At 41.3% G+C, this 26677-nt stretch overlaps 1 protein-coding gene across 3 annotated transcripts in view; it reads right to left on the reverse strand.

The window, feature by feature from the left end:
* The window catches only part of PRR5 (proline rich 5), a 128141-nt gene that overhangs the window by 34803 nt on the left and 66661 nt on the right, over nt 1-26677 (reverse strand). For all 3 annotated transcript variants that reach the window (XM_074936598.1, XM_074936613.1, XM_074936606.1), the window contains 5 exons: nt 22046-22126; nt 14581-14629; nt 13541-13598; nt 10214-10305; nt 7313-7453 (listed from right to left, as the gene is read on the reverse strand). In XM_074936598.1, coding sequence (XP_074792699.1) covers nt 7313-7453; nt 10214-10305; nt 13541-13598; nt 14581-14629; nt 22046-22126 — 421 coding nt within the window. The remainder of the gene's footprint in view (nt 1-7312; nt 7454-10213; nt 10306-13540; nt 13599-14580; nt 14630-22045; nt 22127-26677) is intronic.

Raw genomic sequence — 26677 nt, forward strand, 5'->3', positions numbered from 1 at the left:
AAGTTGTGCTCTTAGTACAGTCAGGTCAATTTTTCTTGCACACACTGTCTAAATCACAGCTTTTTCCTTTGCATTTATACATGCAGCATTCCTGGCCTGAACTGTGAAGGATCGAGGTCATATAATAAGCTGTAAATGAAACAATGCCAGTATCACAAGGTCACTTCTAATTCTGTGAGAAAAAAAATACTCAGCACTGGAAATCTAGCAAATTAATATAGAAAAATTACAGCGTTAATGAATAAAGCAAAAGCAAAGAGAAATAATACACTTTGCAGGGAGAAAAAGTCACATTTCTCTTTGAAAAAATTCTCTCTCTGCAAAGACACAAATAACTGCATGGCAACACATGATCCATCACAGGGCATGAAACAGTGCCATACCTACTGTGTATGACCTCTGTATTTGCTAATAGAGACAACAGAACATTACACTGGCCACAGTTCACAAGTGCACATGGTTCTTACATACAAAGTCTTCCGAAGTGGAAATTTGAGGGTACAGTCTCAAGTTCACGTAAATCAACTGATGTCGCAGTCAATTGGAGTGATGCCAATTTAAACCAGCTACAGATCTGGCTGGGATAGTTCTTACATGGGTAGCAATCACTGCCATCTTTATCTATGGGGCTGAAAGCCCAGAGAAACAACACAAAGAAGGCAACAGACAGAGGTCTCCATTGTGGGAAAGGAGGAGAGGATCATATTTCCCAAAAGGTAGGGAAAAGGTACACTTCAAGAAATGCTGTTTTATATTTAGGCCCTGTGGTGTATTTGTATGTATCCATTTCTCATATCCTTAAACACTATAGGTTCCCTATTTCAAAAACCACCAACAAAGAGTTATAAACATCTTGGTACCCCAAACCACCTGCCACCCTGACTAGCTTATAACCTGCTTGTCTCCCATAATGCAGTCTCAAAGACTCAGCAAGGCTACTCCTGACAAAAGACTGCCAAACTATAAACCTCAAGGCCGTAATAAACTGGCCTCAACTGATACTCCCTTCAGTGTTGGAAAAGCTTGAGTTCCAAAGAACAGCCGTGCTCAGGAGAGTGCAGGTCATTTTGTTCTCTAACTGCTACATTGTCATTGGTTTGCTGTGTTGCTGCCCAGCTGGGAAAACGGCACTCTTTGTATTTGATTACAGCCTTTGAAATGCCCTTTGCACCCATCTGAAATGAGATGGGATATAGAGAACATTTAGGCACATTACAGAGACAAGAAATAGGTCCCACTGGGCAGATGTATTTATTTATTTTGTCTGCTTTTACATGAAGATGACCAACCCAAGAGTTCAATGAAGCTCAGAGAAGCCACACGACACCACAGGGTTTTATTTTTCTATTAGGACCTGCTGTGTAAAAAGACCTCATCCCCCAATGCGAGAGATATTGTACTTTGTATTCTATATCTTTTTTAATAGTTTGTGCTGCCCAGAGAGGTTTTTTTTTTTTAACCCTCTGTATGGACTCCACATTATCCTTATGTCAAATGAGAGATGTTCAGCTAAATATTCTCTTACCCCTCTTTGCAGACTTTCTCAGGCCTAAACTAGGACACTTAGTGATAAGATGTTCCAGTCACAGTGGCAAACAAAGGGCCTGTATACAACATGTTTTTCAAAATAAGTCAGGGTTTTTTTTAGTCCTCTGTATAAATACTTCTGGAAATCACGCAGTGACCACTTTGTCTCTCTGGTGTTTTGGGAGTTGTTCTTCCCTAATCTCTGTGCTTTTCACCCCCATTTTCCTGCTTCCTTTCTGACTCATTCTCCTGCTTTCTAATTCCACACAAAGGGCCAGAGAGTGGAGGTTGAGAGTGTCTCTATTTGTGTGCATGCAAAGGTGCCTTAAGTTCCTCTTTGCACTCCCCTGATCCTGATGCTGCTCTTGCAGGCCCAATAGCCCAGCTAGAGCTGTCTGAGGGCTGCTTTAATTTACATTGTCTATACATGGCTATGGGGGCTAACACTGCAGTTAAGGATTAGTGCAGCGCAACTGGCCACACTTTCTCCTGCCATGCTGACAGCAGAGAAGTTGAGTGCCATAAGAGCCTCTGGATGAATACCTTCATAGGGCAAGGATTTCACCATCTAATCAACTCTTTCTTGGCCACCAGATGATACTGGGGTGATCTTTCCAGGGTTAGTTAAACTGGCTGTAGGACCAGATTAGGTTGATGGTGTGGTGCATACATCCAGTAGAAAACCTAGCTCTAGGAATACTTTCTGATCCTTAAATGTTAGCCTTAGCTGTGCTGTTTGCTACTGCTGTGTGATGGCACCTTACAATTTTATTCCAAAAGTGAACATACTTCTTTCCACATTTCCATGGACATATTTTCAAAGTGCTGAAGGGATATAAGATTTTGTCATGTGGCACCCACAGAATGAGCCACTTGGGTATCTGACCTTTTATAATGCCTTGATATGCTTTGTTGCTCTTTTGATAATCTAGCTACTCCAGTTTGTCTCAACTCCCAAATTCAGATTCCTGAACTACATTTTCATTAATTTTTTCTCCTTTTTCTGCTCCCTAGTTTCATATCTCTGATGCCTTACTCACAGAGAAATGGTGGTATCTACACATGTGTTTGAAGGGCAGGGATGTGGCAGGGTGGATTGTGAGATTTTCTATCCCAATTCATATACCATCTTATGTCATCTTATCCCAGGGAATTGGTGCAGAAACTGTATCACAGGCTGGGGTGCACTCCTTAGGATGAGGCTGCTGGGTGGGCTGAAGATAAATGTAGCCTATGGCTCAGAGGTTGGAAGACCTGATTGAAAGAAAAGTTTACCCTCTAGGAGGAAATGCAGGGACCAACTTCATTCCAGATCTTCTCACTGAGAAATGCTCCAAAGGGACTATTTTCTCCTTTGTGGTGAGTCTTCTGGGTTGGCTGCAATCCAGCAAGGCACTTAAGCATGTACTGAACTTTAAACATGCAAGTAGTCCCACTGAAGGCAGTGAGATTACTCATGTGGTCAAAGTTAAGCATGTGTTTACATGCTTTGTTAGATTGGGGCCTGTATGTTGAATAAGTGTCAGAGTCTCTCATGACTTCCCACTCTTCTTTATAAACCTACATTGCCCCTCCATGAAGACAAAGTCCTGTGTTACTTTGTCTTCCTCTGGCCAGACAGGGCTCCAGCTACCAATGAAGAAAGGTACATGACCAATACCAAATTTACCCCACACCACAAACAAATCCCATTGCCTTCAGAGTGCTTCTAGTCTTTGATCCAACCAGATGTAATGGATTGGTACATGTCTGTATCAAATTATGGCCTTCCACTGACAGGGAAGCTTAGTGTAATGCCTAATTCCCAGAAGGACTAACACAAAAGAGTCATCAGTGGTAAGTAACTGTGTTCCAACCAAGGGAGCCCACCCCCTGGACCAAGGTTTTGCCAGAGAGAGGAGCCAGCTGGAGGGAATTGCTTTTCCCAGTTTGAACTCTAGATGGCTGGAACTTCCCAACTAACCACGGGACTAGAGTCTGCAGTTGATTAGCTGGTCACCTGACAGAGGGAACAGAAACATTCTGTAAAAGCAGGATCTGCCCCGTCTCTCTCCACCCCCTAATCTGATCACTGCCAGAGAACGGAAGGACCGCAGAAGGGGCCTTCCTGACTGACACATGGAGTGGGTCCAAGGGCTCAGACAACTGAGCACGGATGCAAGTGGGGAGACCATACAGGCTTTTCTGTGTTGCCTAAAGACCTGTAAGAAGTGTACCTTAGGACATGTCTGAACAGGGATAAAACACCCGGGGCTGGCCCAGGTCAGCTGACTTGGGCTCGCAGGGCTCAGGCTCTGGAGCTGAAAAACTGCTGGGCAGACGTTCAGGCTCAGGCTGGAGCCCCAAGCTCTGGGACCCTCCCACGTCACAGGGTCCTAGACAGGGTGACCAGACAGCAAGTGTGAAAAATCAGGACGGGGTTGGGGGGTGTTAGATGCCTATATAAGACAAAGCCCCGAATATCGGAACTGTCCGTTTAAAATCAGGACATCTGGTCACCCTAGTCCTAGAGCCCAGGCTCCAGCCTGAGCCTGGAAGTCTACAAAGCAATAAAACAGCCCCATGAGCCTGAGTCAGCTGGCATGGGCCAGCCATGGGTTTTTCTTTGCTGTGTAGACACACCCTTAGAGGCCCAGATCTAGAAACTGATTTGATGCTGCCCAGTCCCAGCTGGCTTGGAAGCACAAAGGCTGAGTCCAATTAGAACAGACTTGTGATCCATGAGGGTGACTCAGACAGGTCTGTAATACTCTCCATCATTCTGGGAAGTCTGAGCATAAAACTTTACCATATGATTTGTAATCTTGCATGAGAACCAGACAGTTGCATTGTTATCCTTGCCCCACCTCTACCCACAACAGGGTTGAATCTTACTCAACAAGTTTAAAACACTGCACAGTTGCCTCTAAATGTACAAAAAAATAGCTTTTGTTTTCTCTGATGTTTCGGTTTGGGAAACATTCTTCCTTCTGAATTGACTATGAGCTTTTATAAATGTAAACAGAGAACTGACTCATTCCCTGATCCTCTTTGACACTAAGCCTTTGGTTTGGTTTCACCTAGATTTTAAACCGCAAAGCCAGGCAACTATTGGCAAAACAACAATTTTTGTCACTATCTTCCTGCTGTATGATTATAAGTGAGAGATTTACATGAATAAACATCCAGGGAGGAATACATCCCCACGTAATTATAGATTTAAATCAGTGGAGTTGCACAGGGGATGAATTCGGCCTTTTCCTGTAAATAAAAAAACCAGTGCTTATTATCCTGTGAATGTTTCCTGCTGGAGGACAAGGGAGGGGTGCAATAAACTTCCCTGCAGCACTGTTCCTGACAGATCATTCCATCATCTCCTTTGAATTTTCTAATATACAAAGTTATCCAGCTCCTATTGTAGTCAATGGAAGTCTTGCCACTGACTTCAATGGGAGCAGGATCCTAGCAGCGGCTAATATTTGATTCTTAAAGGGGAAGGTGAAAAAAATGAAAACCAGTGTTTAACACAGTCTGAAAAAAAGTGAGGGGTGTTTATAATCTGGGAGCACCAGCTTTGGTAAGAGTGCTTAAAGTGTGCTCTCAGTGACCCAGCTTAATTTTTATTTTTTGCCAGGTGTGCGACCTCCCCAACTTTAAGCCCTGCTGAAATAATGTACCTAGACAACTGTGCAATATGGTACTGAGGAAAAATACCCGTTCTTGATCCAGCAGACGTCATGAAGCATGGGATTTGGTTACACTTATCTCAGTATTACCCATAACAGAGTAATATATGTAGTATCATTGGTTGTTAAATTATGCAGCCCTTAAAATACAATCAGCCATAGTATTTGATTCAATGACCCCAAACAGCAGTGAAAAAGTATTTCGTTTCATTTGTTCTTAATTCATCTGTATATAAAAATTTACTAACCACAACGTCTCCATTGCCCCAGTTTTTAAGACGTGCCACCTTTCCCTTTAACACGCATTCTGTTGTGATTTTTTTCTTTCATCAAATGTTCACCAACATACACATTCTTTGAATATTTTTCAAACTAGGTGCTGCTTTTCTTTCTGGATATCTTATTTTTCTTCTGACAGTTTCCCTGGTTTCATTTATTTGTATTAAGGCTGTCGATTAATCACAGTTAACTCACGCGATTAACTCAAAAAAATTAATCACAATTAAAAAATTAATCGTGATTACTCACAGTTTTAATCGCTTCGTTAAACAATAGAATAGCAATTTAAATTTATTAAATATTTTTGGATGTTTCTCTACATTTTCAAATATATTGATTTCAATTACAACACAAAATACAAAGTGTACAGTGCTCACTTTGTATTATTATTTTTTATTACAAATATTTGCACTGTAAAAATTATAAACAAAAGAAACAGTATTTTTCAATTCACTTCATACAAGTACTGTAGTGCAATCTTTTTATCGTGAAACTGCAACTTACAAATGTAGATTTTTTTTGTTACATAACTGCACTCAAAAACAAAATCATGCAAAACTTTAGAGCCTGCAACTCCACTCAGTCCTACTTCTCGTTCAGCCAAGTGTTCTTAAAATGAACATGTGCTGAGTTATCATTCGAGATCACTATAACATGAAATATATGGCAGAATGCGGGTAAAATAGGGCCGGCGACATACAAATCTCTCCCAGTCACAAATTTAATTAATGCATTATTTTTTTAACAAGGGTCATCAGCATGGAAGCGTGTCCTCTGGAATGGCAGCTGAAGCATGAAGGGGCCTACGAATGTTTAACATATCTGGCATGTAAATATCTTGCAATGCCAGCTCCAACAGTGCCATGCGAACACGTGTTCTCACTTTCAGGTGACGTTATGAACAAGAAGTGGGCAGTATTATCTCCTGCAAATGTAAACAAACTTGTTTGTCTGAGCAATTGGCTGAACAAGAAATAGGTCTTAGTGGACTTGTAGGCTCTAAAGTTTTACATTGTTTTATTTTTGAATGCAGTTTTTTTTTGTACAATTCTACATTTGTAAGTTTAACTTTCATGATAAAGAGACTGCACTACAGTACTTGTATTAGGTGAACTGAAAAATACTATTTCTTTTGTTTTTTACAGTGCTTTTAAATAAAGTGAGCACTATACACTTTGTATTCTGTGTTATAATTTAAATCAATATATTTGAAAATGTAGAAAAACATCCAAAAATATTTAAATGGTATTTATTATTGTTTAATCACGCGATTAATCGCACAATTAATTTTTTTAAATCGCTTGACAGCCCTAATTTGTATCTATGTAATTTTCTCCTTGTCCCTAGTTTCTTGACCAAGGACTTGATAAATATTTAAAGAAAACACCAACACCTAGAATCTTACATCTGTGAATAGCAAGCAATTTTGACAGAATTTGTTGACATGATCAAATCTGTACTAAGCATTATGATGAAACCACCAATCTCCAGAAATACTAGTGCATCAGCCCATAGCACCCCTTGAAAGTTGTGTCACTGCCACAGATATGAACCTGATACCAAAACTTTATGCATTTAGGCTCAATTTTCAAAAGTGGCCTCTACTTTTGGGTCCCTTAATTTTTGCTTTGCACAGTTTGAATTTCCACAAACTCCACTTTCAGCAATGTTGAGAACTACAGTTCCATGACTTCACCTGGACTAGTGGATGCTCAGTGCCTCTAAAATCCAGGGTCGAGATGTCTCAAACTGGGCACCCAAAAAATCAGTGGCCACTTTTGAAAATGTTGTCAACACAGCAAAGAAAGAGAGATTTTTAAAATATAACCCAAACTCCTTACCTGGAGTATTAGCAGCATCTGAATAATTGAAGGTGGAACCCTGGCTCGGGAACGTGACAGGGCATCTTCTAATTTAATATTGAGGGTTATAATGTTCCGAAAGTGCAGGAGAGCCAGCTGACGAACAGAGGGCTCCTTCCCCTATGAACAGAATCACCACAATAAGGATGACGAGCCATTTAAAAATAACGGTCAGAATCCCAAGTATAAGTGCTTTTCTTAAATCTTTACGAGTAGTAGCAATGGTAAATTCAATGCAAATTCAAAGGAAATATTTGGGATGGTCAAAAAACAAAACAAACCAATCTGTAGATCCACAATCTTTGTGTGGACTCACATGATACTTTCGTATGACTTGTCTATCATTGCCATGGACTGAATTATTTAGTCTGTAATCCACAAATCCGTCCAAGACCTGGTGTCGCAGGGTGATACTGGCCCTTTGAGAGGGAGCAGGGCCAGTGTGCTAGAGCCTTATCAGCACACTCCAGTTTGGTCAATTAATTGTGTTTATAAGAGGGCACTTCTTGATATTAGGGGAGGAGAGACCCGGTGAGTCAGGGCCTGGGTCAGTCAGGGGAAGGATAGGAGGTGAGAGCTGCCAGAGCCAGGAGACTTTATGTGGTGCCTGGGAGAAGGCTGAAGGCAGGACTGCAGCAAGACGGGTTTGCTGACTGGTGTCCCCAAGCCAGAGCACCGGGGCTGGAGAGGGCTGAAGGTCAAAGAGCACCAGAGGCAGTTGCCTGCTGGCTCTAAGCCAGACAGCCAGAGCCAAGGACCAAAGACGACTGAAGGCAGGGGAGCTGCAGAGGAGCTTACCTGCTGACTTCTCCAAAGCCAGAGCTGGACCCAGAGAGCTGGACCCAGAGGAACAGTGAAGGGGCAGAGGGAATGAGGGATGCTCCCAGGAGAGAGGCTGCGGGGGTTCCCTCAGGGAAGAGCTGGGTTGCACTTCAGCTGGAAGGGCTGGGGCGGCTGTCAAGCGCCAGAGGGACAGACGAGGACTGTCAGAGAGTCCAGGCGCGGCCAAAGGACAGTGGGGGAAACTGAGGCAAATGTTGCTGCAGCATGACTTCCAGTCAGGAAGAAGTGTGTTAGTGGTAACTTTGCCACATCTGGATACACATGTAATCGGGGCTCTTTCCTGAATTTACACCCTGTAAGAATATTTTGGAATCCTAAATATAGTAGTATAAAGTTTTAAGAGTATTTTAACAAGGGCAACGTTTGAATTCCTGTTTATTTCCTCCGACTTGGGTGCAGGGTGGGAATTCACACTTTGTCTAGGTTTGGGACTTCCCAGCCCTGCCCAGTGGTGGCTCCCCCCTTCTTTAAAATTCAGGGAACACTCAGCACAGTGGCAGAGCTAATGGAGAGGGGGCGACCAGCCCGCGGATGGCCTTTAGGTTTGTGTGGGGCACCTTTTCAAGTCAATAGGTATAACTGCAGGTGGGCACCACCGAAGGCCCTTCGGCCCCCTGGTTCCTCCACTGCTCAAAACCTGCCTGTGCTACTGTCTCAGCATACAAGGCAGAAGCAGAGCTGATACTTCACATCATGATTCCATGCAACTACTTCTTCTCTAGGGAAGACCTCAGCTTCTGCCCAAAGAACATGTTTCTAGCAGCAATAGCAGCCTCTGGCTTTGTCTGTACTAGGGATTAGCCCCCATTTCCTTGTCTATACTAGGGCACTAAGGTTTGCACTAGTGTAGTTACTTCAGTTGGTGACATAAGGGCTTATCCCTAGGACATACAGGTCCTCAGATACACATTCAGATTCCTCTGAAAATCCAAGTCACAACTTCCACAGAAAGAGAATGGGACTTGTGTTCCTAACTTACCTAGGAGCAGATTTTCAAAGAAAGTTAGGAACCTAAAGATGTAAGTAGGTGCCTAGTGGGATTATCAAAAGCACCTAAGTGAGTTCAGTGCCTAATTTCCATTGATTTGAGAGGGACATAGGTAACTAATTTACCTAGCAGCTTTTGAAAATCCCACTAGGTGCCAAAATAATTTTGAAAATTCCACCCAATATTCTGATTAGTTTGTGATTGTACTGGTTTAAATGGCTACACATGGCACAAGTCAGTGGACAATGTGGCCCTGTATGCTTTACATGCTTCAAGGAATTTTTCAGATGTTTCCTTTACTTGCAGAAATAACATATTTATAGTTTCAACTTTTCCACAGAACTAGGATTTTGTGCCTGCAAGTGCAAATGATCATACTTATAGCATTTAGACACCCAATTAACTGATTTATCAATTAATTGTAGATGCAAAGTTAACCCTGCAAAATAGGAGGATGTTTCTGAAAACCAGGCCCTTTTTCCCCACAAGGAAGTCAAGTGCCTTAAATGTGTATAAAATGATTTCAGGTAAAATTCTCTGCTGGTGTGAATTAGTGTAACTCCACTCACTTCAATGAATCTGAGCCAATTTACACCAGCAAAGAAGTACAGCACTAACAAAACTGGAAGTGTCTGAAAATGACTTACAGAGTACAAAATTTAACATTGACATTTTTAACACTATACCAAGTGCAGGCACTTCAGATATATACATGCAGGAGGCCTAGCTGGAGACGTACATGCTGAAGTCAACACAGCTGTGCTTGCTTCACTGATTGCCCATCTTCATTTTACTATTCATATCCTTTTGCTGTAGTGTGAGCTGACATAAGGACTAAACATCCTCATTGCATGCAGTTCCTCTTTTCAAAGTTCCCCCTTCATGTTTTTCACATGAGTACTTCACCATTCATGCAAATGACTTGACTTTACAGAACACCTGCACTAACAGATTGGCCCCTCTGGGATAGTTTGACAGCTGTGCCAATTTGTTGATCAACCCATCAAACGGCTTTTTCTGGATTCTAAAGTAACAAAGTAACAGTTCACCTGCACAGGATAGAAAATAGCCTGAAGCATGGGCAGGACGTCACTGAAAAAGAAATCCCAGGTTTCAGCTAAGGTATCCAGCAGCTTCTGTCCTGTAAAAACATAAGCGCTTCACTAACTTGTTTTATGTTGTGAACAGTTAGTCAGTGGCATTAACTGAGCAACACAGGAATGATGTGTAATATACTAGTTCCTGCAGAACAAAAGGGGATCACTGACAGTTATTCTAGAAGTATCTCTCCCGCCTGTACATAGGATCAGTCAGTATGTGTGTCTTTTGGATCACACAATTAAACGCTCTGACTGAACAGAGGGACTTCCTGCACAAAGCTTAGTCAGAGAGCTCCTGTACAGAATATAACAAAGCCAGACTGCCCCCGCCTCCTGCAGTAAAACTCCCTGGAGGGAAGATAGGGGATTAAATCGCTGAAGATCCCCACATGGAGATTCCACCACATTGTTCCACCCCTACCCCAGCAAGGAATAAGCCGCAGGGACGGTCTGAAAATTCCAGGATCTGTAGGAAGCAGTGCAGTGCTGTCCGTGTGGTTGTGTTGTGTCCAGCCGGAGCTCCCCCTTGCAGCCCAAACCCCTCATCCCCGGCCCACCCCAGAGCACACACCCCCTTCCCACAACCCAATCCCCTGCCCCAGCCTGGTGAAAATGAGCGTGTGAGCGAAGGTGGGGAAAGGCGAACGAGAGAGGGAGGGGGGGATAGAGTGAGAGGGGGCAGGGCCTAGGAGAAGAGGCAGGGCAGGGGCAGGGCAAGGGTGTTCGGTTTTCTGCTATTAGAAAGTTGGCAACCCTATTCCTGCTGGAAATGTGTCTTTACCTTAGCTCATCTCTGATATTTTGTGGGCAGTCTGCTCAGCACTGTCTACTTTGTAAAGCAATGAATTTCAATGCAGCAACAACAGTGACTCAGAACAGCTGCTCCTCTATCTGAACAGTAAACTGCATTTTTCCAGACAGACCTTTTACTGTGGGATGTGGAAGCATGCTTAGAATCAGCTGGTGATTAGCATATTTCACACAAAAGAATTTGACTTTCATGTCCTCTGAGAACATGTTTGTTTTACTGTCAAGCAAAGGCCGTTGGATTTCCTACAGTATTTGCAGGGATAAAGGAAACTCAGCTCATGTAAACATAGGCCTGATGTGGTCATTCTTGTATGAAACAGACACATAATATTTTCCATGATCCCACAATATTTTTACACCACACACATTTTAATGACCTGTTTAAGTAAACTATATATGGCATTAAATCAAATTAGCAATCTAGCCTAAGAGTTTGTTGTCATTTTACACATGCAGCTAGCTTCTCCCGTAACTGAAATGAAACTCAGAAACCTTGCATTTTAATGTTTGTTTCTCAGTTTTGCATCTTAAATATTAATGATATTTGATATAAATCTAATATCAACTTTTTAAAAATGTACCTATACAGTGTGATTTAAAAAATTGACTGGTTTCTCCTTTTGATTTACCAGTTTGAGATTGAAAAATCTGATTTATAATTTGCAAGCAAGCTGTGAAAACCTTGAAACCCTTACAGTCCAGTTGTCTGTGATTTTGTAGGGGTTATGTTAAATAATTAAAGCACTCTATGTTCAGCTCTAGAGGAGTTTGAGGAATGTAATGTCAAATATGTTTTCTGTTTGCTGTGGTCAGGGGAATTGTCTTTTCATTAACAGATTTGGGTTCAATAACAGTCTTGATCCAATCAAATAAGCAGACAGCAATGAAAGGTCACATTTAAAATTCAGAGATAGCTGTAAGTAATGCCAATGGCTTTCACCAGGAAACTGATCAAATGGTGTATTTAGACTAAGAGGCATTTTGACATTGTGGGGCAGTTGAAAGAAAACTGCATTTCTTTAAAACTGTCTTGGATTCCAAAAGGTTTTCAGATGTTTTATTTTATAATCTATATTCAGAAATTACTTCACCTGCCAATGAAATATAGCTGCCTCTGGGTGACACAGCCAATTTAAAAATCACCTCTAACTGCTGCACAACAGTGTAGGCCATGGAATGAAGAATATGGTATTCAGGTAAAACAGCAGCTGGAGGCTAGGTAAGCAGAATGTATTTGACCATACTATAATTCTGCCAGTGAATTTGTCCTAGCAATTTTAAGAGGTTTTTTTTCTTTCTGCATTCATGTAGACTCATTAAAAGACTGATTTGACAACATCTCTTCTGCCACATTTACATATCTCTAGTGAATGCAAGTGAGAGAAACTAGAGTGTTTGTGTGGAGAGATAGGGCCATATTCTACTCCTAGTTACACTGATGTAAATCTGGAGTAATTCCAGTGGAAAACTGTCTTCAGTGGAGATACTCGAGATTTATACTGGTGTACAGGTGAGCAGAATCTGGCCAATACTCTGAAGTTTTGTTCCTTCTCTATGCATTTAATTTACTTAATACTTGGAGTGATTCTTTCAAATATGAAAGAAATCTCAATAATAGCTGCCTCAGTTAGGTGACATTTATAACCACTTTAACTGAAGACAGAGACAAATGGAGCCACGACAACACAACGGGCCAGCTTCTGACTTCATTAATGCCAATGTAAACCCAGAGTAACTCTACTAAAGACAGCAGAATTACTCAGGATATACACAGGTGTAAGTGAGATCAGAGTGTGTTCCCATGACTTTTCAGCTAATTGAGATTGCAGGGTTTACATTGTAATAAAATATTGTATTCAGTTTTCCACAATTTAATCTTAAACAGGTTATAACTGGATGAAAATGTAAACATCCGAACAGGAAGTTTGGTTAGCTGATGTGCTAGACAAACATTTCTCCTTGGTGGACGCCAACAGGAACATGAAACTGTAAGTGACACTGGAACAACCTGCTGTTATGGGACCTGATCCAAAGCCCATTGAAGTCAGTGAAAGGAATCTCATTGATTTCAGTATGCTTTAGATCAGTGGTTCTTAACCTTTACTGCAGCCTGCACCCCTTTGGTTCTCAAAATATGTTCTCGCACCCCATATCAAAAATTGTTGAAGTAGGTCAGTTCTTTAAACCTAGATCTGTTTTTTGTTTGTATATTACAGTAATCGTTAAAAAATGTATAATGTTAATAAATACATAGGTTTGATGAAACAAAGTAGTTGTACTTATGTGCCTGTGCTTAATTTGCGTTTTCAATGATTTACCTTCTAAAAAAAAAAAATAATCAGGCATGTCTCGCACCTCCAGAAAGGGCATCTTGCACCCCTAGGGGATGCGTGCACCCCAGGTTAAGAACCACTGCTTTAGATCAAGCCCACTGAACAGTTGCAGCATTGCTGAAGTCTGAGTTACCTTCATAAAACCGGATCTTGTCCCTCAGTATTACCATGCCTTTTGTAAGCAGCTGATTCTGTAAATAAAATACACACACCTTTTATTTCTACAACTCCGTATTTCTTGGAAGCCATTGCGGATTTTTTGTTTTGTTTTGTTTTGTTCCCACAAGAAAGCTGGTTTAAGGGTTGCTGTTGATTAATGGAGTTTTACTTCTATGTCCGTCTTCTTGTTTAAATCTACTAGGACATTTGTAAAATGATGATGATGATCATATTCTTAGCCCTTCCAGCGAAAAGCAACTTCCATCTCGGGATATCAAAGCTTTTTACAAACATTAGCATAAGCCATACAACATTTAATCAGCAAGGGAGGTAGTAAATTGTATTTTAAAAGTAAGATCATGTATAATTATTAATAAATGGCTTCCTGATTAATTATACCACAAGAAACTTGGGGAACCCCACAGAATTTTTACCTACATTAAATATTTGGACCCTATTGAAAAGGATCCGTTTAATAAAAATCTGTATTAGGCTGAGATTTATTACATTAGATGTGAGCTTTCACTATAAAATGAAATATTACAACCAAATCTCATCAGTCAATAAATGCTCATAACAGGACCTGATCCAAAGCCACTGAAGTCAATAGGAGTCTTTCCACAGCCTTTAGAGAGCTTCGAATCAGGATAATAGATCACGTCAGAATACTGGATAAAATAGTATTTATAGGAATCCCACTGTCACAGTTAGGGGCAAATCTTATCCATTTTGTAGCCATGATCTGAACCCCTCCTTTATAAGTGACCCAATAAAGTTCCTTAATAGTGTCCTTAAAATACATGTGGTACAAAGACCTCTGGTCAAGTATGACCTGGTATGAAATTTCAGCCAATGTGACATGAAAATTGATGGAAGGGGAACAAATCCTATTTTTACCCTTAACTTTAAAATAACAGAAAGATAAAGGATTTGCCTACTACTTGTTCAGACAAACAATTTTACTCAGCAGTGACAAATGTAAGAAGCTAAATGAAAAACGAAAACCCCACAAACCTGCAGGTATTCAGTAAAAAAGGATCCCAGCTCAGTTTTCAGTAGTTGCCTGTATTAGAGAATAAAAAAAGAATTTATACAATCAACAAATTGTACCCAATGTACATTGTGTATAAGAGAGGAAGACTGCTGATCTTACAAAGTGTTTTAAGTTGTATATCTTTCCTTCCAAAAATGTTTAATTAGAAGCATATTAAACAGGGATAACACACTATAATAAACCCTTAAACCAACATCTCTAAATGCTCAGAAATATTTATTGTAAGAGATTTAGACATATTAATGAATATAGTTATGGTACAAATACACGTATGTCTGGAGTCATTTTCTTAACTGAAAGAAGAGAGGCTGAATTCTGCCTTCAGCTGCATTGGTGTAAATTTAGTATCACACCACTGAAGTCACTGGAGTTACTCTGTATTTACGCCTATGTACCTGAGACCAGAATTTCACTTCACTTGCACTTCAGAAATGGAAGAATATGAAAAATCTTAGCATTCTATGCTGGTATGTGGCTCTGAGCAATCTGGCCAATTTAGAAATGATGTAATTCCAAAGGAATGAGAGTTTGGCTTGCCTTAATGAGGTGCACTCTGAGTTTTTAGAGCTCTGGACTGCAAGTTTGGGCCCTATGAGACTTAAATAACAGAGTTGTGCAAAGTGTTCATAAAGAAACCTGAAACCCCAGTGAAACTCTCTGGGTTTTGTGACAAGCTTGAAACTGAGCCAAGTGTCACAAACATCCAGAGTGAATCTGGGTCAGTTAAATTAAAACTCCAAGTTTCACACGGCGTCAGTGCAAAATCAGGTTAAAATGCAGCATATTCCTTTGAGTTTGGGGACTCCTTCAAATGAGAGCCTCTAAGCCAAACTGTGGGAGTGCCAACCTACACAAAATAAAATTCCCATAAACCACCATCAAATGCAACAACTGAATTCCACCAGCTCTAATGCCAGAACCAATGTAAGGTGAAATTCGCCCTTGTGTAGAGAACCAGCACAAGGCCTATGCAGCAAAGTCGCACTTGATGCATGTTGGGTGCTGAACAATTCTGAGAATCTAGTCACACCTGTGGTTGCTGAACACTTGAAAATCTGGCCCCATGTGATCACTGAAGGAGCTCAGTACGACTTTATGTGAAATTTGGTTAAAGACCCACCTCAATTAAATATTTTGGTCCTTACTGTGGTTGTACAAGACAAGTTTCACTGTATATGAATGCAAACACTGTTGTGTATGGTCACCTTTCCCTTTCCTTTATTCCCTTCTTCTGGCCTTGAAAAATAATTAAATATATATATGTATATATATATATATTTTTTTTTAAAAAAACATGCCCTATTTCTGAAGCCCAGACCACTCTGCTCTATATGCCCCTCTTCTGCCCTATCTTCCTCCCCCCCCCCCCCCAAGCGCCTACAGGAGGTGGAAACTTACTTTTGGAACACCACAAGATTCAGCACATTCTCCCCTGGAGTGTGCAGCGAAAGCTGCCATTGCAAGAAGGAGCATGTCAACATCTAGCATGGGGCCATGTGTATTATTTATTTCTTTATATTGATAAGAATATGCCCATCATGACCCTGGTGCACTCTGTGCAGATAGGTTAGGAATGCATGACATTAAAAAAATGAAAACAAGGAGTGGGATTTTCAAGGGGGCCCAAGTGGCTTAAAAGCACAGGCCCACTGAAAGCCAATGGGACTTGTGCGTCTCAATCACTGCGATGACTTTGAAAATCCCACCCAAGCAGACAAAATTCAGCGTGAAAAGAACTCTCCCCTAGAAACTCAATCAACTCAAACACACTCCTTCAGATAGCAGTCTAGCATCAAAATGGTCAAAGCCAGCTAAGGGATTTAGTCATGCAACTCCCATTACAATTAATGGGAATGGTATGTTCAAATCCCCTAGTCAGCTTTCAAAAGCTCAACCTAGGTGAGCAGATAAACCTTGAATAGTGCTCTGAAGTTCAACAGACCCAGGATTTGTTGGATGACATGGGAAGTGAATCCTGCAGCTGAGGACCCTCTACTGAGCACCCGCTGCCTACAACACCTTGTCCTTCAAATGTAGGGGTTGTTCACAAAAATCCCAGTTCATCTCAACTGCTGAAACGGAGCATGGTCCCAGATTCTGCCTCCTGGTGAGTAGCTTTCTTTCCAAGCAGGCCCATTGACTTCAAAAGGACATGTCATGGAATAAGGCACTACTCAGTATAAATAAGGTTGGCTGAATCTAGTCTATAATGAAAGGACAGTAAATTTCCACAGAGATTTTATTTCTCATATGAAAGAGACACCACCACTCCAGACCTCACTCCGCAATATAACCTTGGTATCACAGCTCAGAAAAAGAATATTGGAGACATTGTTATATGGCAATCTCTTGCTTTATTTCAACCTTCCCTTCAAGTTATTGGCTCTTCAAACTCCAGTCCCAGCTTCCTTGTTGATTCTATTAGGTGGTTTGTAAATAGCTAATTCATAGGCGGCTTCATACCTTGATTAGATGTGATGGCTAATTACTGGAGTTCCAAATGTTGATTATAAAATGGCATTCTCTTGATTAGAAAACTAACCCTAGGCTCTGATGAACTAAAATTTTGGTACTTAATAGTTCAAACAAGAAAGAAATAAAGCTAAAAAGTACACAGCCTGCATTTACATGAGCAGTGAAATGCAGTATACCAAGCAGTATTATGGATGCGTTAGTATCTCTGCTTACAGGGTAAAGGCAGAACTGAGAGCACAGAGTGCTTTCTCCCCTTTGAATCTCTAATAATACGGGTACTTTGTTGCTAACTTCAATTAATTATCCATGAAACGCTGAGGTCCTTGGGCAGTGTTAGAACATCAGTGTTTGATGTTCTCAGGACCTCTGCTTACTAATAAGTGATCCAAAGCAGAACCGAACCCAACAAAGTTGTTTGCAAAAATGTATTTCTTTTCTTTAACAAAATATATTGTACTAATCCATCAGGCCATGGGCAATGGTCAGTACTGAACAGCTATGTCTGACTACACATACTTCTGTGATGGAGTCCAGGTAAAAATGCTGGTTAAATTCAAATGAGATTTCTGATCAGATATGAGACCTGATTTTTAAACAGCTCTCATTTTACCAAGAGCCATTTTGCACTCCTGTGAGGCTTGTATCTTTTTGGCTCTAAATCTACTCTGTCTGTTTAAAGACTTTACAAATTAAGATGCTAATATAAACTCACATAAAATACACTTTTATATCTTCCTGCTGCTTCTTCTTTGGTTGACTCTGAAATTAACTCCTAAATGCTACTCAGGATGAAAAAAATCTAGTTCTTTATTATAGCTGACCTTTACTTTATTAGCTATTAAATTATGAAAGATGCGAAGAAAGATTCTTTTATCAGGTACAAAATCTTTCAACAACTGAGGAAATGCTGCTGAAATTTGCCTTGCTTGTATCCAGTTAGCATCCTGAAGCTCAGAGGAGAGGCAGATATACATCGTCTTTAATACTGGCTATCCTGCTTCCTCATGGTTTCCTCTTCCTTAATTTTTGAGGAGTGTAAATAATGACATCCAACTAAAGGAATAAGAAAAGAGAACTCCCGCAGGTCTCCACTATATGGTTATTAATATCACACAGTCACAGATACAAAAAAGAGTTAAGCAGAGAGATTCTATATATAGGTTTTCATGAATGATTTTTTTTTTAACTTGGCTGAAAATTAAGGAGAGTATACTAGCTCAGTGGTTTGAGCACTGGCCTGCTAAACCCAGGGTTGTGAGTTCAATCCGGGGGGGGGGGGCATTTAGAGATCTGGGGCAAAAATTGGGGATTCATCCTGCTTTGAGCAGGGGGTTGGACTAGATGACCTCCTGAGGTCCCTTCCAACCCTGATATCTATGAATTATGGGACATTACCTTAAGCCTTTTCTCAGCCAAACTCCCATTGAACCAACTGATAAGGACTGAATAAAAGCTGTGTTAAGGAGTTCAGGATGTAAATCAATTATATTTTTGAGCTATTTCTTCCCTCACTTAAACCTGTTTTACAACGATGTAACTCCACTAGAGTCACTCATCATTTACAATAGTGCAAGTGAAGTAAAATCAGTCCCTTTGGCCCTAAACGTAATTTACTTCCTCTTTAAGGCATCTTTATACTTCCATGGTGGTGGAACGGAGCTTTGGTATAAATGAAGCCAGGCCCTCTATGGTTCTTTAATAGCAGTATTCAGGGTTCAGAACATTACTGGCTTTGATTATCATTTTCTTGGAATGTATTTGCACTCATAGCTATAGCTACTTAACTTGGGGAACCATCTGCTTTATCACCATAGCGTGCATTTCATTTGTAACCCCAACAACTTTTATTTTGTGCAGCTTTGACCCAAAACAAAACCCCAGATCAGAAGGGGGCAAGTTTGGATCTGGGGGTGGGGGAGGGCAGTCAGACCTACCCAGTTCTTCCCATATTGCTGAAGAGGATGGGGAGTCCCAGGATGTATGGAAAAGGGGATCACGGTATGGAAAAGATTGAGAACCAAGGTTTACAATGTGGGACCAGGAGACCTGGATTCTAGTTCTGGTTCTGCTAGTAACTTGCTACATGGTCTGCCAAGACTGCCAACCCAGAGACCAATCAGTGTCAAACGTCATGGTGATTTTGGCGAGGGAAAACTGCAAATCACGGAGAACAGAAATTTTACATACTGAACTAAAGGGAAAATATTTCCGTGTTGGTATGCAAAATCTAATGTTGCAAAAATATATCTTATTCAAATTGTATTAATTACAAGCCCTAATACTGAAGAGAAGACATGTATCTTATTACAACTGTATGTTGTATTTATTAAAAAATCACCTTAATCCATTGTGATGTTTTCTGCATCTTTCCTGAGAAAGGAGGAGGAAGAAAAGGGTAGGTGGGAAAGAAGGAAGAAAGGCCTATCCAGTAACACTTGGGTCAAACTTTCAAACATGAAGTGGTACCCATACATTGTATGAGCCAGATCCTCATCTGGTGTAAATCAACGTAGCTCCACTGGAGGAAATGGTCCTACACAAATTTAAATAGGCTGAGGATCTGATATTTGTGTGTACACAGAAAACCTTCATATGCATGTACAAAACAGATTATGCCACATGTAAGTACTCATGTGCGCAAACACACCCACGGGTTTGGGAGTCAACAGGAAGATGCACAAATGCTGTAGGTGTAACTTATTTCCCCACATATTAATATTTGTGTTATGATGCTACTCAATTCTTTCTATGATTTAATTACAATAATTGCCAGTAGAACCTGCATTATTTATAGTTGGAAAATAAGTTCTCTTATTATCCTGTAACTGTGAAGAAAATACAGCATCTGAAGGGAAATTTTCCAGGCTCGGTCTTTGCCTAAATATTTTTTGTGGGGGGGAAAAATGCAGTGATGTCTGAGTTGTGAGAGGGTGATTACATTTTCCCCACTTCAGAATAATATTAATTTCAATTTTTGGACACAGCTACAGCAATAATGTCTGACGTATGAACTTTGAACCGAGGCATGCAAATAGTCCTCATTGTACTTAACTAAATTTGAAAAAAGAAGTTCTCATTTTAAATAGTCACAAGGATTCAGAAACTACGTATTGACCATGTGCAGTAGAAAAATGTAGTTAAGTCAGAAAGTGGACAGTTCAGGAGAGACAGCTGCTGCTGCCGTGTGCACAAATGTGTCCTAATCTGCTTAAGAGACTGTCTAGCAGTTGGCGTTTGTACAAATGCTTCCTCTTGATACAGATATTCCTGACCCCTGCACAACCCTCCAAGCCACTTATACTCCCCTCACAACAGTGTTTTTATGAAGGATCATTGGGCATATAAGGAGCTTTGTAAAAAACAATTCCTGGATAGTCACAGAAAAGGAGGATTGCTGTTAGAGGATGGTCAACCTAACTTGGCGTCTAAGAGGAAGCAAACCTCTAAATAAGAGTGAAGAGGCTAGCTGGGTTTTAGCCCAACCATGGCTTTTTAATCTGTTAATTTTTTCTGACAAGTGAACCCTGCAGGAAAGCTCTTGCTATGCAAGACTAAACTGGACTATGCTTGGTGACTCTACAGATCCATGGAGCAGACTCTGCATGTACACTGGATGGATGTGCAGTGAATCATTCCTACTTTTCATCCCCCGCCCTTTCCTGCAATGGCCAGGCACCACCTTGCACTTACTCACACTGATGGACTGTGTGAGGATAATCCTGCTAGCCATCTTGAGGGATGCGTGCAGAGGCTGGTGCTACACTTGCCCCTCTTGCCCCAGCCAGTATACACTACATCCTCTTATGGGGTGGCCCAATGGCCATGCTTGCTCTGTATTACTCCTGGAGCTCTTACTGGTTAAGGTCTCCACAAACCCCCAACACAAGTTAGTGCCTTAAAGGCACAATACAGCCTCACAAAGGAAAGGTCTACACATTTCCTGAAACTGATGATAATTTTGGACTGTGTTTTGCCGCAGCCATGGGAACAATTTCCAAATGGTCAGAAGCCCTGAGGATGCTACCATGACTGGAATTTCCAACCTCTAAGCAACAGTATGCAATATTTTACACCACAAGTTTTGACCTGCTGATGTGTTGTTTATGATAGAAGCTTTTGGTCTAGATTTTGCAATGTGCCCTCAATCAGCTCAGGTATGAATCATCAGCAACTGTTCTCCCGCAAGTACATCAAAATGAATGATCAATTGAGCAAAACATATGAAGCAGGTTTATCATTAAACTAATTATTAATAGCCAACCTGCTGTTAAAAGAAAACCGTGGACCCAATTCTGGTCCCAGGTATAAGGGAGCACATCAAGAGTAACTCCACTAAGGGTTTCAGAGTAGCAGCCGTGTTAGTCTGTATTCACAAAAAGAAAAGGAGTACTTGTGGCACCTTAGAGACTAACCAATTTATTTGAGCATAAGCTTTCGTGAGCTACAGCTCACTTCATCGGATGCATGAAGTGGAAAATACAGTGAGGAGATCTCCTCACTGTATTTTCCACTTCATGCATCCGATGAAGTGAGCTGTAGCTCACGAAAGCTTATGCTCAAATAAATTGGTTAGTCTCTAAGGTGCCACAAGTACTCCTTTTCTTTCCACTAAGGGTTAACACAGTTGCTCTGGATTTACACTCTGGTTTTCTAAATGTCATCTAGACTGCTACAGACTGGTTGAGACAGGACTATATTTGTTTCCATGACACAGGCAGGTCACTACATTTAGTTTTTCCCTCTGATGTGCAGACAAAAGTCCTGCAGTAAATACAGCTGACCAGGAACCAACACCTAACCAGTAGGGACAGATTAATGATATTCTTTATCAGTTCCAACACAAACAATTGAAGAAAGAAGGCCTCACTGTGGAAGTCGTCAGCAATGATTGCTAGCCAACAACAGCGGCTAAAAACTCTGCTGCAACGTCTCTCTGATTGTGTTACTCACCTAACTCCTTCGTTGAGGTTGTAAAGTTCATGGTCTGGGAGCCCTTTACGTTGGAACACTGCTATTACTCCATTATGGATACTGCAAGCAGAAATTAGGAAACGAGTCATTACTCATACGTTGGAAATGTAACCACATCCACGATAAGCTGTACGTCAGTTCCCAGAGACCTCATGGCCTAAAGTGACTAGTGATGTTTGGTATTGAACTTGAGACACTTTAAAGGGGCCTGATTTCCAGAGGCAGATGGCCTTTCTGAAAATCAGGGCCCTTAAGAAGTCTCAATATGAGCATCCAAAAACTAAGGTACCCAGAATCACTGGACACTTTTGAAAATATAAGCCTATATATTTTAATCACAAGAATAAAGGCCCCATCACAGAGGAAATATATTACTATAATTTAGGTGATGGTATCTATGTATTATTGATATATATATATATATATTTTTAAACTATGGTTATTTGATTCCTTTACCAATAATCAGTGGTTTAAGAGTAAACACAAAGCAAAGTTCAGACCATAAATATAATGTTATTTCACTAGAATATATTTACTCAAGTCACAAGAATGCTTAGAGCTTTCAAAGACTTTCAGAGAAAAAAATATGGCCTGTTCTCTCTTTGATGTGTTTTTGGCTAATTTCACTGGACATCTCATTCATTTTTCTTAAGAAAAATAACAGTACTATGACAGAAAAGCATCAGTAACACAGACCAATTCATTGCTACTTGCCCCACCCCAAGATTTATGCTCCTGCCCCAGGTAGAGGAAAACCAGCTGAAAAAAAGTAGGGGATATTTAATGTTTATGGAAGTTAGCCATCAACAGAGATAGTGATGAACCAGGTACAGGTATAATTCCTTCTCAGCACCCACTCTTAATTCCACTTGTACTTCTCTTGTACGCAAAGGCTGTTTAGAGACCGTCAATGTTGCCTGTGTGTTTCTGCTGTGATCAACATTGACTGCGCACAAAGCAGAAACCTCCAAATTCACTAAGCTCAGCCTAGAAGTGTAAGTGGGCACTTAACATTTATTCACACTGCTTAAGGCTGCCACCTATCATAATTTTCATCAGTGCCCAAATTTGAAGGGCTGATCTGAAAATTTGCAAAACACTATGGGCCTCATCTGGCAGCCCTTACTCCCACTAGTGATGCTTAGGAATCCCACTGACTTTAAGAGGCCTCCACACATAAGGGTTACTCAGGACAGGTCTACCCTACAGAATTACTTTGGTATAACTACGTCGCTTAGGGGTGTGAAAAACTAATAGCTCTGAGCAACATAATTACACCGACCTAACCCCCAGTATAGACAGTGCTCTGTCAACAGGAAGGCTTCTCCCGCCAACACAGCTACCACCTCTCATGGAGATGGATTAGCTATGCTGACGGGACAGCTCTCTCCTGTCAGTGTTGAGCATCTTCATTAAAGTATTACAGCAGCGCAGCTGTGCCGATGCAGTGTTTTATGAGTAGACCTGCCCTCAGAGGAATAAGGATCAGACTCCAGCACAGTCCTGAAATACATAAAGGGTTCAGATTGAGTCTGATGCGATGAGGCATGCATCACAATTTAAAGAATTTGTTTCTGAGGACAAAGCTGAAAAGTTAACTCAAATGGTATGTCTATCCTTCGAGCTGGAGCTGTAATGTCCAGCTTGGGTAGACATACCTGTGCTAGCTCTGATTGAGCTTGCGCACTAAAAATAGAGCGCAACCATGGCACCACAAGCAGCGGGAGGGGCTAGCCACTTGAGTACGTACCGAGTGTCTCAGACAGGATTGTATGTGGGGCAGCTAGCCCCTCCTGTCGCTCACACCACTGCAGCTACACTTCTATTTCTAGCACACTGCTAGATCAGACCTAGCACAAATATGCCTTCCTGAGCTGGGCATTATACCTCCAGCTCAAAATGTAGATGGACTTTATATCTATCAGCTGCTACTCCTGTTGTTTTGCCATATGATTCCACAACAGTTTGACACCATTTTCCCTAACAGAGTCATTCTTACTAAGGTGACCATTTGCGCTGCCCACAGAAGGCTCTCCTTATCAGTTTAACATGGAGAGAAAAGCAGCTCTTCACTCATGAAAATATTTTGGTTAAAATAATAAATGTATGTTGGTCCAGTCTGTGGCATTTACATAGCTGCCCCAAGCAGCTTTATCCCAGGAGGAACACTGGGGAGACTGTACTTCAGGCATACAGTCTCTTCTGGGGAATCTCTGCACAACAAGGGTGTCTGTGTATACCATATGCTCCATCCTATGGAGAAGATTGCTTTCCCCACCCCCATCACCCCAACCCTGCTTTATGCATTGGAAGGGGTGGATTATGAGCCTGACTCATCCCCACCATTCCCTGTCCTCTTTTGGGGAACCTACTCCTGGGGGTGGGGAGAGCAGACGCGAACAGTCCCTGCCCTCCCTAGAGACTGGGACACACAGCAAATGCTATTGTAGATAGCCTTCATGCAGCTGCGCAAGAGCGGGAGGAAGTTTCCTGCACACAGCCTGGACAGTTATGTCTTCTTCCAACTATTTTTAAATTTTGCCACCCAAACATTGCAGCACTGTGCTACAGCAAGAGAGTCACAAAGTGGAAGTGACTCGGCTGGTTAAATTAAACTAAAGGCTGAATAAAAATGAAAGTGACGAGGTTAGTTTAATTCTCTAGAGCAGTGGTTCCCAAACTTTTTCCGCCGCTTGTGCAGGGGAAGCCCCTGGTGGGCCGGGCTGGTTTGTTTTCCTGCTGTGTCTGCAGGTTCGGCCGATCGTGGCTCCCAGTGGCCGCAGTTCGCTGCTCCAGGCCAATGGGAGCTGCTGGAAGTGGCAAGGGGCGGCAGGTAAACAAACCGGCCCGGCCCACCAGGGGATTTCCCTGCACAAACGGCAGCACAAGTTTGGGAACCACTGGTCTAGATGGATACAAATGCACAATATGAACAAATAGGATTAATGGCAAAATGCTAATGAGATTACAACACTTATTTCATTTTTAACAATGAAAGTAACACAAGTAAAGAAATATAAAATTCTAAACTGATGTAAATTGACATAGCTCCAGTGTTTTAAATTCAACTGCAACTCTCTCAGTTTATCTTTAAAAATGAAAAATACACCAAGAGTAATCACTTCCAACACAGACAGAAAAATATGCATACACATTAGTGTTACCCTGGCAGAAAAAAACGTGTCTGAACAGTTCAGTTTCCTTTGCAGGGAGGAAAAAGGAAGGATTTTAGTAGCACACTTCTCCTTTGAGAAGTATTCTGGCCCAGTGGATAGGACATTTTACTGTGAGTCACGAGAGCTGTGTTCTATTTCTGGATCTACCACTGTGTGATGTTGGCTAGCTTCTGGGCCTCAGTTTCCTCATATTTAAAGTGGGGGTAATGATACTTGCCCACCTCCATAAAGCGCTTTAAGATCAGTGGATATAAAATGCAATGTAAGAGCTGAGTATTATTATAAGAGCACATGATTATTGTGGTTATGGAACAGGCTCTTCGAAATTGTCACTGTGTCACTTTTCTTCTCTCTTAACCCTACCAAGCAAAAAAGGAATTACTAACTACAAAGCGAAGCTCTTCCTGTTTGATTTTGCACCAGGCAAAAAGCCTCACAGCTTGTCTGAAAACACAAGGCTGAATTTTCCTCCCTAATCTGCAGAGTGCATCTCTATTCTACATGCTAAACTCCCACTAACATTTCTGCACACAGAATGTGCAGAATAGCAATAGAGATCCACAGTGGTACTAACAGACCACCACTGTAGGTCACGGAGTTGAATTTCACCCTTAGAATACCTGATGGAAAAGATTTTGAGAAAACTGAAAACACCACCACACACACCTCCACCCTGTGTTTCTGGTTTTACCACTGACTTAGCAAGCATTGTTTTTTAGAGCTCTGCAGCTGATTTTCCTTCAGGTCACACTACAGTGTACCTGGTACAATGGAAAAATGACAAGTTTCTGAGTTCTAGAATGTAAAGTTTGGATCAAATCTGCCTAGCCTAAGTGTGCTAGTTTGTATTTGACAAGTTAGTAAACAAGGAGGCTCATTGCCTTGTGAAGCTTGTGCTTGGTTCCTTTACGTGGTTTAAAAGGCTCCAGTACCAGCTGCTTCTGCACCAGAAAAATGAGCCATGTTTGACAGACATCAAAATCGGGTTTTGGAGATATCTTCTTTCCCCCAAAATTGGTGTTGAAAACGGTCACTCTACTGGTGTGGACTGGGCCAACAGAGTTCAACACCTGTTGTAGCAAGTGGAGAGAGATACACGTACTACTGGAGAAAGTCTAGAAAATATCTCAGATATTTTGCTCCAGTGAGTAGGGCCCTACCAAATTCACGGTCCATTTTGGTCAATTTCATGGTCATAGGATTTTAAAAATCATAAATTTCATGATATCAGCTATTTAAATCTGAAATTTCAAGGTGTTATAATTATAGGGGTCCAGACCCACAAAAGGAGTTGTGAGGGGGTTGCAAGGTTATTGCAGGGGGGGGGGGGGGAGTTGGTACTGCTACTCTTACTTCTGCACTGCTGCTGGTGGTGGCACTGCTGTCAGAGCTGGGTAGCTGGAGAGCAGCGGCTGCTGGCAGGGAGCCCAGCTCT

The sequence above is a fragment of the Natator depressus genome, chromosome 1 (genome assembly GCF_965152275.1).
Source record: "Natator depressus isolate rNatDep1 chromosome 1, rNatDep2.hap1, whole genome shotgun sequence".
Taxonomy (NCBI): Eukaryota; Metazoa; Chordata; order Testudines; family Cheloniidae; genus Natator; species Natator depressus.